The following is a 12800-nucleotide window of genomic DNA, read 5'->3' on the forward strand; positions in this document are numbered from 1 at the left end:
GTGATCGCCGTCCGCCAGACGATCGGTCAGGATTGGTACGAGGCCTTGGAATACCATTGGTTGGCCCTCTTCGGGATCATTTACTATTGCATGGACTTCGGATGGCAACTTCAACGTGCAGATGAGCAAAAACGGGCCCGATTGGCCACCGAGGCGTCCAAAAACAGATCCCAGAAGTAATAATAATGACCTTCACCTGAATTCACAATGCACTTGTTTTGTCTACTTCACAGAAATAATGTATTTCAATATGGAGCGAGTGTGTGTGTGTGTGTTTTATACACGTTCTCTAGGATTTCGCCCGCCACAACGAGCAAAAGAACGAACGGTTCATTGTAATTGTAATTAAGGGAGTGGAGTGGGCGTGGAGTTGGTAAAAATGGTGTTGACGGGTTTTTAAGCCTGTATGGAAATGTTGGGCGACAGAGTTGTTCTCTTTACCACGCCCCTCTCGAACTGGATCCGTTGGATTTGGATGCGGGCTTCGAGCTCTTCTTGGCCTCCTTGTAGATCGAAGCCAGAACTTTGCTCTTCAGATGTTCCTTGTATTCCAAGATGTCCGTTTCCCATTTCGTCACCGTTTGCTTCTCACAGATCCAAATCTCGTCAGCCACCTACAAAGGCCAAAGAATACATAAATTCAGACACCGTCAAAAACGACAATTTGTCTTCGTTGAGGTTTAGTTGGGCAAATGAGTAAATTGTCATTGACATTGCAACCGTCACATATCAAAAAAGAAAATATACTTCACTATCAGTAAAATAAATATTGAAATCTCTGATGTATCATCCACATGAAACGCTTTGCATGATGTTCATTTTAACCAGTAGTCTCCCGTTACTCAGGAGCTTTACTCCCTCTAGTCTTTCTTGACACCTAAATATTTCAATGACAATGAACACCAAAACTAGTCTAAATAGGTCCTTCTAAACCCATTATCCAGTCCTAATCTTGTTAAAACCTCTTGCTTTTAACGTGAAAGAGGGTTTTTTACTTCAAATTCCTCTCAAGCGAAAGATTAGTTCCAAATGAATTTTGAACTCTACTCACAAAAACTCAAACTCGCCGCACACAAAAAAGACTATTATACAATGTTTTGACCTTGATAAATTTGTCATCGTAGATATCGTGGTGACAAAAGAATAGGAATAGTCAAAATTTACTCTGGCAAACGTGAAAAATTGGATCGAGCTACGGATAAGAGCTCAACACAGAGTGCGGTTTGCCCCTCGCTTTTAATCTTGTATTTTATCCAGCCCACCTACCTGATTAATGAGTCTGAAGTCGTGAGAAACGAGGACAAGTCCTCCTTCGAAGTTGTTAATGGCCTCGGCCAAGGCGTCGATGGTCTCGATATCCAAGTGATTGGTCGGTTCGTCCAAGAGAAGCATGTGAGGGGTTTGCCAAGCCAACCAAGCGAATACCACTCGACACCGTTGACCATCGGATAACTGTTTGATGGCACAGGTCTGTTGTTTGCCCGTGATGCCGTAGCGGCCGAGAATGCGTCTAACATCGTCGCGTTCCTTCAGCTCCGGGAAGTTCTTCATCATGTACTCGATAGCACTGATATCCATTTCCAGGAGCTCGTGCAAATGTTGGTGGTATCGGCCGAATTTCAAGTGATTGTGTCGTCGGATCATGCCTTCAGTAGGGATCAACTGAAACGAGGAGAAGTATTGATTTATTTGGGGGATTGTCAAGATGGGTTGAAATTATAAAGACGTATTATAAAAGTGGACACACAAAGTCTGCTCGCTCTTTGTTGTCTCGATATTTCAAGAAATCCCCCTCCCCCCATATCAGCTCAAACTGCAGAAAATGGAAGTCAGCCCTTGTGATAGCGCGTCTCATCTACCTGGTAAAATAGATTACCTAAATCAAATTTCTACAGGTTGAGCAGAACAAGGGATTTCTTTTTGACAAATTTCATTCAAATAGGTGAATATACGACCCAATTCACGCAACCTCGTCGAGAGGTTCGGATAGGACTGTGTTACTTCTTGCGTACATCTCAAACAAACCTGACTTGACGAGTCAGTAGAGACATTTCAAAGTAGTGTTTTCTTTTGATGCATAGCATTGACGATGATGTTGCAAACAACTGTTTTGTATGGGAAATAATAATCCTGCTTGATATGCTTTAAAGAAGCAGGAGAATAGATATTCCCGTTTTTGCTCTGGCAAACGTGAAAAATTGGATCTGATCATGGTCAAGAGATCAGACACAGAGTGCGGTTTGCCTATGACGCTCTAACATATCTGGGAATAACCATGACTTACATCGCCATAGATGAGTTTGAGTAGGGTGGATTTGCCAGCTCCGTTGGGACCCACCAAAGCCAACCGGGTGTCTAGATCCAAACCAAATTCCAAATTTCGGTAAATCCAATCGGTATCGTCGCTATATCGGAAACTGACATTCTGAAAAAGGGTTAATAATCTAATAAGAACATTGTACTCATCGATAATCGTAGCTAATAGACTAGTAAAACAATTGTGGAACCCCTACGAGTGTGCCTTACGTTGAAGACCTTTGATATATACAAAAGGCTTGAAATTATATTTTTACATATAAGATTAAAAACAAGTTTACAAGGCCTTTACTCAGGCGAAGATGTTGGCACGGACACAAGGCGAATTAGGCTTGTTCAAGTATATTTTAAAAGCCTTTGCGCAAGATGAAAAACATCTTTTTTCTAGGGACAGTTTTCTTTCAATGCTTCTATGTCAGGACGGACTCCATTATCCATATTATGAAGTCTTCCCAACCATGAAAAGAACAGGAATATCACGCTAAAGGGACGCTAAGGTTAAAAAGTAACAACCCTATATCCTTTTTCATCAAATGAAATTGTTTGCCAGTGCGTACAATTCCGTCTTACAAATTTCAGCTCAATCAATCTAATAAGCCAACGATAATTATGCCCTCCCGTAGCGCAATTCAGAACAGTCCAGAGAAAGAATGAGGTAATCAATTCATAGAAGGGAGCTCGTCCATTCATTCGGATTCGTAGGATCAAAAGCATTACTCCAGACCCGTCTGTTGATTTTGATTGAGCTGAAACTTGAAATACAAAATTGCAGCAACCCAGGTTTCATTTCAACAGCAGACAAACACGATTCCTTCGATCGTTTTCGATTGGTTAATTCTCAACCCTAGGGTCGCTGTCCATATTCTTGTGTTCCACTGGTCATACCCGCTATCAAGTGGGATGGACTGGCTTACCTGAACCATAATAACTGGAGGTGGGATCTCGCCACAAGAGTAGAAGTAGAAGCTAATGTTCTTGTCGGCTCCGACTTTCTCGGTCAATCCACCGGCCACCATCTTGGCCAAGGTCTTCTCTTTGGATTGGGCTTGACGGGCCAATTTGGCCGAACCGTGACCGAATCGAGCAATGTAGTTCTTCATGTGAGCGATCTGATCCTGTTCCCATTGGTATCGCTTGGCTTGGTTCTCCAGCAATTCCAATCGAGTCCGTACGAACACGTCGTAGTTACCGCCGTAGCTCGTCAGCACCTTCTTGTCCAGATGAATGATATTGCTGCACACGCCATTCATGAAATCCTGAGAACAAGCAAGGTAAAGCAAAGTTCGTTAAATAGGTTGGAGACCGATTGGATGCACTAGAAACTGAACGATATCTTCTATAAAGCTTTTTAATTGATGACACTACCCGACCAGTCCTACCAATCCAAACAGGTATTCTTCTTTCAGATTCTTAATAAAAACACGAAGTGCAATTTCTTTTTGGTTGTTAGAGAGACACTAATCCGAAGGAGAAGGGAACATTCGAAAAACACATTGCCTAAAAAACTAAAACAAGTTGAATTCAATGTTTCATCAAATTTCGTATCAAGTTTCAACTAGTGTTAAACAATTCATTCCCCGAAGTCGTCTTTTTTCTATGTAAAAAAAATAATAATAATACCACGGGAGTAATAAACTTGGGGGGGTTGAGTGGCCAACAAGCACAATTAATAACCAACCAGATATCATGGAAATAGTATATTCTAACCTGAGAATGCGAAATCATGACCAAGATCTGCTTGTAGTTCTTGAGCTCCTCTTCCAACCACACGCAGGCCTCCAAATCTAAATGATTGGTCGGCTCGTCCAAGAGAAGGAGATGTGGTTTGATGAAGAGAGCACGGGCTAACGCCACCCGCATCCTCCATCCTCCCGAGAAGTCCTTGCACTTCTTATGCATCATGGCGTTGGTGAAGCCCAGGCCCATCAGTAGCCCGCAAGCTTTGGCCTCCGCCGTGTCAGCACCCAACTCATCCAAACGTTCATACACCTATTAAGGTAAAAGAAATACGTTATTTGATACCAAATTTGATGCAGATTCGGATTTCGGACTAATTTTAGAAAACGTTACTGATTGCTCATATCTAGAGAACCTTAACCACCCATGACCAACGAAGTTGCGTGATGAATATGGTGTTTCAGTCCGCTTAAGAGACCAACATGAATGTGGTGATTTAGTTGTATGAACAATGATAAATTTGCCACCTCAAGAGAAAAGATGGCAAAAGAATAGGATTGGTCAACCTTTATCTGACAAACGTGAAAAATTGAATCGGATTATAGACAAAAATCCGACACAGAGTGCAGTTTGCCAAGTAATAGAAACTTACAATAAAGCTATCTTTAAAAAAAATAAAACTCAAATAGATTCACAGCATCATTATGGCATCTGAAACCATGCGCTTCATTTCAAAAGCGCGATAAAGTTTCTTCAACCATGAACTAGTTATGTGGGACAAGCTCACCTCCATAAGATAATCCTGAGATTCATCATCTTCGAGCAGAGCTAATTCCTCAGCCAATTTCTCGAGTTTGATCCGCTCAGAATCGGCCTTCATGACTGCTTCCAAGGCCGTAGTCTCGGAGGCGGGCATCTCACGAGACAAGTAATAGATGTCGATGTGATCTTGAATGGGCACCTCACGATTACCCAACACGGCCAAGAGAGACGACTTGCCTAAAGTGAAAAAAAAAAAAAATGAAAGACCACCATGATCACCACTCAACATGAATCATGAATGCGGTTATGATTCCAATGTTACCTGAGCCGTTGGCACCGATTAAGCCATAGCGTTGACCGCACGACAACTCCAATTTGGTGTCTAGCAAGAGTTCGGCTCCATGGAAGGTGATCGAGAAGTTATCAATCTTAATATCCCTGGACATGGGATGGATGCCCAACACGCCGGTACAGGCTCGAGCATCGGCGGCCAAACGAGATTGCTCTTCCAACAAACTGCACAGTTCCTCTGAAAAGATCAAGTCAAAGGAACAAATGAAAGGATAGAATGGATATGAATTAGAAGCCTATTGGACTGGGTTGGGTGATTTTGGACAACAGATTCCGGAGATTTGACATTTCCTCTCACCCAAGCTTTTCAAAAAAAAAAAAAACCTAGTAGCTTTTGTTCAAGATTAATATGCAAACATTTTCTTACCCTAACTCATCAGCAACAAGCAGGAGCAAAAAAATCGTGCTTTTAACAACTAATTAGTTGGACTAAATTTATGACACGTTTTAAAAACAATGCCCTAACTTCACGTTATCATGCTATTATATCCAAAAAATATGCATTTACAAAAAAGAAAATTTCGAAATTCCCCACTCTCTTCTTCATTTTCGTACGTAACGTCAAGTAGATCGTAATAAATAAAAGCCAGTACTTCATTGTTAATGTAACTGGACCAAATGTCGCACTAGTATTTCCTGGTCAAAAACGCACCTACTCACGCTGACTAGTTATGCTTTGAAGTTGTATACAATAGGAACTTGGAATTCAAGTGAAATTGGCCTATATTTGGGGTTCATTTGCAAATTCATTCATTCGACTTCTCGACTGCGAATACTGAAGCTGATTGTGACCAAATCCATTCATTGATAAGAAATTAATCCATTTCGGATACGTGGGCATACAATTACCATTAAATCATGCCACATTGTCACCTGCCTAAGCAAACTAAACAAACACATTTACAACTTTCTATATATTGTCATCCTCCATCAATCTGATGGAGGTACTAATTTAAAAGCATATTGTTGTAACGTTGAAATGAAGAGTTCATGGTCATAAGTATCAATTTTTGTTTTATCAGGTTATCATTTATTATAAGGTTTTAACAACTAATTAGTGAAGCAAGGCGTCAACAAAATACTACGCTATGATAAAACACATTTTTGGGCGGCGTTTTCAATTTTCCACCACTTGATTGGCGGTGCTTTAATCCGAATTTGTGGCAAACTGTGGTAGGGTTTAGATGAAGAGTTTGAAGGCTCTTAATAAAGTCTTAGGTTGGGCAAGGATACCTTTAATAACAGGAGGATTGGACATGGCAATTGGCGAAGCTAGGCCACCTTCTGATAACAATATTTCAGCTCCCCAAAGGGCACAACGGATACAACTATACATTATAGAAAAGCGATTTAAAAGAAGAAAAAAAAATCTTGTTTTATGACAAAATGTAATCTTAAATGAAAATATCAAAAGTTTCTGGTTTGTGTATCAAAAAGTTTCAAGAATTGGTAATAATGAAACTAACAAAAGATGTGCAGTTTGGTCTCCAATGTTCTCTAGTTAAAGTCTCCCTAGGTTGGGTTTGATTAGGTTATGTCATAAAGTAGCACAACCAACCAAATGGTGAATACTGACATCTACCCTCGCTCATTCATTCATGCCTTGTTCCTCCCATGCTAGGGCGAAAGGTGCCAACAGGCTGTCAATTAGCCTTATCATCGGCACACTTGCCCTTAACGACTCTTTTCAACAACTGAAAAGAGCTTCCGGTTATCCTGAACCAGTGTATTTTAACTGCTCCTGTATTATGTACTTTCTCCCTTTTCCCACGTAGCAACTATCGACAAGATAAAATCCAGCATGTTGGTTAGGCATCTTATGATCAGCTGTCATTTGTTTTCAGCCTGGCTGGTTCATTCATGAACCCTAAGGCAGAATGGGCCGGGAGACCAATTCAGCCGACTACCCGGTTACCCAACTGGTTTCCCAACTGGTTTAGATCAATCCAGCCTTGGTCAGCCTGCCCATCTGGCCTAATTTCAGTTGGTTATTTGGTTGGTGAAGGGTTGCGTTGGCATTCTTACCCTCTTCCGTGATGCCTTGGCCATTCTCCTGAGTGGGTGTGTTGGTGCCGTTGGTGGTGGTGGGTGTGTCCTCGGGTGTTTCCGTGGCACTGGAGCCCTTCTTGCCTCCTTTGCCCTTAGAGAGTTCCTTCTTTTTGGCCGCCTTCTTCTTGGCGTAGTCTGACGGCATGATGAATGAATGGATGAATGGAGGAGTTCAGGAATCAAACAAGGAATACGATCTCAAACGTTGGAGGTCAGAAACAAAGGCGGAGTGAGGGTCCACGACGTGAGTCTTTCGGGGCGCACGAAAGACTGACTCATGGGCTGAGGCGTTAGTGTTGTCAGGATTTGGGAATCGGCTAAAACGCGTGGGTCTCAGGACACAGTCAGACAGACTTGGGTCAATCGCTTTTGCTATGTAAATAATTACAAATCCGTTCACATTGTAATTTAGGGCAGGAGGCAGGGCCTAGTGGTTAAAGCAATGTCCTCGGATTAGTACGTTCCCTGAATTAATTTTCTTGCTTCAGGTTCATCAAGAGAAATTTAACTCATTATCTAAAAGTAGAGTGCTAGTCAGAGAAACGACACTCACGAGATTTCTGAGATTGTTTTGCCTCCCTCGCGGCTGCCTGGTGTGTGCAATGGGGATCGGCTTTGAACGCATTTGGTTACGTGATTTCTTGCTTCAAGTTCATCAAGAGAAATTTAACTCATTATCTAAAAGTAGAGTGCTAGTCAGAGAAATGACACTCACGAGATTTCTGAGATTGTTTTGCCTCCCTCGCGGCTGCCTGGTGTGTGCAATGGGGATTGGATTTGATCACATTTAGTTACGTGATTCTCTAAATCAAGTTCCAAGTTGAGGGAGCCAGTGACTTGATGGCTCGTTTGTCTGCTTTTGGTTTAAACTGCGTAACGCATGAGAAGTCGATTAGCCCAACACCCTGCTGCCTAGCTACCAAAATGTGTTCAAAGCAAAGTCTCAAGTGGCTTGGTTGGAGTGACTTTTCTCTGACACACCCTCTAACTAAACGTGATGGGATAACGGAAAGCTGCGGTACTGTTTTGGTAGAGCGTCCACTTTTGAATCTGAAAATCCTGGTTAAACCCCCTGCTATCCAAGGCCAAGCTTCTTTGCAGTTTTTGAATTACAGCATAAGGTTTTGAGAGTCAAATTATCACTAATATTTTTAAAGGGACAAAATATTTCTCCTTGGCAAAGCAATGTCTCCAACGCAAAGATATGACCCTACTTCAATGCAAAAAGACATGTGATGTATTGGAAATGGTTTTGACGTTAAATATAGAATATTAGGGTTGAACTATTAGATCAATGTACTCATTAAAGTGGTTCAAAAGTGACTCAGGTGGCAACTAATTAAAATCTATTTTACCTAGCAACCAAATCTTCCCCCAGCAATGGGTTTGATGTGGAATTTGGGTTACATGAAGTGAGCTCTTTGAATTAACTAAAAATTGCTTAAAATTATCTTTTGCTCTACAATAGAATGAGGCAAAACCCAGACCAAGTCTTCTTTGGAAAATCATGATAATTCAAAGAAGCTTGGATTCGATTTTCATTGTTTGGACTATTTCTTGACCATTTACCTCACATATTTAGCCAAAAGTACAAAAGTACAGACAGCAAGGGGTGAAGGTTTGAGTTGGTACTTTGTGATATTTGATATACACTATAGCTCAACCAAAGTTGTTTAGAATGCAAGATACAATTATTATGTTTGATTGAAATAACTGGGTTACACATTGCTTGATTTTTTATGAATACAATTGGAATAGCTCAAATACAAATGTTAAATTCTACTTGATGACAATTGGAATTACTCCCAAGTTTCAAATCTTTATTTGAAACTATGGGTCACAACGTTCAACTCAAATACTATCACTCAAAAGCGTTCTTACATTGTTTTTGATCTATTGCAGACATTTGAATTCTACATAGGTCTGATTGAAATCGTCGCAACAAAATGACATATTCGTCTTTGTGATAACCAAATACAGAAAGGTATTGCGAATGTAAATGCCCATTCTACGTCAATTTTAAATTTTCTGTCTCTCGCTAATTGAAATAATATGACTGCTTTTTTTCTTTTTTGGCTGATTAACTGCCAAACGATGTTGTGGAGGGATAGACCTTCTGGCGCAAAAAAGCACAGAATAAATATCTCGTGGAGACACTAAAAAATTGCAAAAGAAGGTTGCAAGAGCCCTTGATGAGGCAATGAACAGGGCTTCTGACTTTGGCACCACAAAGCCAAGACGGATAAACATTAAACCTATCAGTCAAAGTTTGTTCAGACCTAAGTCTCTTTTGAGCTACTTAAATGAGTACCTTGATCTAACGGTTTAACCCTCATACTCTATATTCAACGTCAAAACTATTTCCAATATAGATTTATTTCGCCTGCATGAAATAAGTGAATCCCTGAATTGAGTATTGCATTCACGTGGGACAGAAAGCGCCAAAATGGGCCGACTGTACAGAAGGCGGCCAGACCGGAAAGAGGGTCCCTGTCAGTGCAGGTCATTCATTCTCCATGAGAAATAACTATAGGCATTCATGAATATATTTGACCAAAACCACCATTTCAAACCCATCCTTAGACTCTCTCATAATCATGCCACTATATTAATTGATACATTCATGTCTCTAAACCAAAACTAACCTACACCCTCACCAGCCAACAGCCTCCACATCTGTCATTCCGGAGTTCCGCATGGCTCCCACTTTGCCCCTGTACAATCCCCTCTGCCCAAAATGCCGATCCGTCTTCAGGGTAACCCAATGATCCTGACCATGAGTCAAGGCCAAACGGTGACATCATCCCTTTTCTAAAGCAAACTTCATTCAAAACCACATTAAGCCTCCCCAATACTCACTACAGCTATAAAAGACGCAAAACTCGTTCTCCAAATGATCACTGCATTGCAATTCATACACCATACGTGAGAGAAAGTGCCGAGCCAGCGCTTTTCTAGCCGTAAAATCTGGTCAGCCTGAATCATCGTTAGTCAAAGACAAAACAAAGCCATCTCCTCGGGAGGTGTTGGTGCGCAAAGTGCCAATTGGTGGGCCTCTTTGGCCTCAAAGTGAGTGTTGTGTCCCTCCCATCCCATACCCGGGGTCAAGCCTAGTTTCAAGGCCCTTTGTCGGTGGGATGATGATGAATTCGGTGGGTGGGAAGGCGCTCAAAGCGTCGGGTTCGATTCGGTCTCAGGTGATCTTAGACCGTTTGCGCTCCAAGAGTTCGCATCTTCGCTCGTTTACCGAGTTATCCAAGGCCACTCGGACGGTTCTCTTGGATCGACGCTTCTCGTTGGATCAGGAGGAGAAGGAGATCTTGCAGAAATGCTTGGATCAACTCCAGGAAAAGATCCCCGTCAGGTACAAACAGACTCCCATGGGAATAAAAGCACGATACAGCTGGACTGAAACTGTTAGGGCCATCGAGCTCAAAATTATTAGAGGGGAGGCCTTTGGGGTGTTAAATGGTTAACAAGGGCTTAATGGTAAGCCGTGTAAGTTATGGATGTGGGTTGAAATGATGGAGGTTTTAGTTAGACTAGGGTAAGTTAAATTGGAAAGAGTTAGGACTTCAGAAGTCAGGCATTGTTAATTAGGATGGCAAGCTTAAGCTAGGGTCAGTGTGATCATTGATAGTATTCGATGAAGGAATGAATTTCAGACTGACTCCATTTCGTTGGTCGATCAAATAATATATATAAATAAAAGTCAAGTAAAATAAATAATTTTCTCGTCTTGAACTGCTGGGATTCCAATCCCGGTAGCGGTAAGGAAGTCCGCACAAAAAATAAAAATAAAATAAACTGGACCAACAATAAACATTCACATGACTTTGCTGCTGTTAACTGCATGACCATACTTGGACACGTCTTCGATTGACACAAATAAAGCTTAGTCGAAGACTCTTGGCCAAAGTGTATGCTCCCAATTGAACACAGCTGAAAATTTCCAACTAGAAATCAAAAACCTTTTTTGATCCCAACTTATTACCCATAATATCTTATTGCCCTCTTTGGATGGTGTTACCCACAACACTGATCAAGTTTTTGTGCAAATGCCAAGACTTCTAGTTACGATATTTGTTGTTATTGAAACAAAAGGAAAAACTTTTGTAAAGTATCATCAGACTCAGATTAGTACATTAATCCATTTAAAACCTACAAAGAGATAGTATTATTTCAAACGTAATCAATAGATGCTGGGAGTAACATTAGTTGCGTTTCCAACCACAAATTGATCCAAATCCATTGAGCAAACGATAAGATATATCACGCTTTCAAAGAATGAATATGCATCAAATTTGACTACACTATGCCCCAGTTATATCTTAAAGCAATTGCCAAGAAATATAATATGCTTTTTATATGCCTAAAATATAGATGGAAATATTTCACTTTTTGAAACAGGTACAAAACCCCCAAAATAGTTTGCAATATAACTTAAAAGTTCCTAAATGTCAATATTTCACAATTGAGATGCCATACTTGTCAATCGCAACTTTAAACAAGCTTAACGTTGAACTTTGACGAAATTATATTAACGTGGAATAAAAACATGGCTAGTGCGTAGAAAAAGGATAGGATCACAGTATCAGTTTGTTTGGTATATTGTACTCATTTGCGCCCAAGCGCCATCTTTCAGATATGTAGGGATGTGTCAAACGTTAAAATGACAAAGCCCCCAACAATTGAACATCTGTGTCAAAGCGAGCTGAAAATTTTATCTTTTCAATCGTATCTATCCTTTGATTTTTTTGTATAACAGCTTCGCTAATTTCAACACTATTGCAAATGACTCATGCCACAGCCCAATCCTTGGCACATCCCTACGTTAGTCAGAAGAGGGCGCTCAAGTGCAGGGGGTAAACAACGACCCCCGCGAGCATGTCCCATTAATTATTGCAAAAATTGACAATTTTGAAAATTAAACTGTCACATGTATCGCTCAAATATTTTAGTAACATGATAGAATCGTGTAGCTTTTGGCACTTAAGTAAAATGAAAGGCAATTTTACATCTTTTGTAAGGTTTAAGAGACTTTTCTGCTACTTTTAGCTGTTAAAGAAATCTTGGAGAAAAAATGGAGGAATATTATTTCTTGTCGTGTCATTATAATAATAACCCATGGCATCAGGATCGTTTCGAATCGGGTGTGGGCCAGGCTGGAGAACGACTTTTGGACGGGTTAATACTGCTGTTGGATGGACGGTGTATAGCAGTCATGCAAGAGTAGGCGATAAAATGAAAAGTTGTAGGATAACAATTATTCATTTGGTTTATTCAACAAAGCGCAAGCAGGTGGTTATATTTTCTGGTTAAGTGTTTGCTCAAATGCCAAGACATCAAGATGTGTTTCACTATGTCAAAGATACAAAAGGAACAACTTTATTTTTAAATACACATGTTTAAGAGTAGCTCAGATAAGTGTGTTGAATCACTTAAAGTATACTAAAATGTGTGATTGTAAAAAACGTAGTCAACCAATCAGTGTTAAACAATATGTATTGACGTAAAATTTCATAAACTTTTATGGAGCACATGCTTAGTTATTCAACTTAAAGGTTGCGTTTTACGCCTTAAAATATCGAAAAATGGCCTAGTTATGTTTCCAGTTATTCCCAAGGAATATGATTGTCTTCAAC

At 40.5% G+C, this 12800-nt stretch overlaps 2 protein-coding genes across 2 annotated transcripts in view; one reads left to right on the forward strand and one right to left on the reverse strand.

Moving 5' to 3' along the window:
- Positions 1-255, forward strand: part of LOC131881806 (cytoglobin-1-like) — a gene marked incomplete in the record, with an annotated part of 16078 nt that extends 15823 nt beyond the window's left edge. Inside the window, 1 exon segment of the mRNA XM_059228764.1 lies at positions 1-255. Within this exon segment, the coding sequence (XP_059084747.1) occupies positions 1-180 (180 nt within the window).
- On the reverse strand, positions 214-7450 carry LOC131881805 (ATP-binding cassette sub-family F member 2-like). The gene is made up of 8 exons (XM_059228763.1): positions 7132-7450; positions 5078-5284; positions 4781-4992; positions 4024-4305; positions 3231-3572; positions 2285-2425; positions 1267-1662; positions 214-614 (listed from the first exon to the last, which is right to left on the reverse strand). The coding sequence occupies exons 1-8, from the start codon at positions 7298-7300 to the stop codon at positions 438-440; spliced, it is 1926 nt and encodes a 641-aa protein (XP_059084746.1). The 5' UTR covers positions 7301-7450; the 3' UTR covers positions 214-437.
- Positions 7451-12800: the final 5350 nt, after the last annotated feature.

This window comes from Tigriopus californicus, chromosome 6 (genome assembly GCF_007210705.1).
Source record: "Tigriopus californicus strain San Diego chromosome 6, Tcal_SD_v2.1, whole genome shotgun sequence".
Taxonomy (NCBI): domain Eukaryota; kingdom Metazoa; phylum Arthropoda; class Copepoda; order Harpacticoida; family Harpacticidae; genus Tigriopus; species Tigriopus californicus.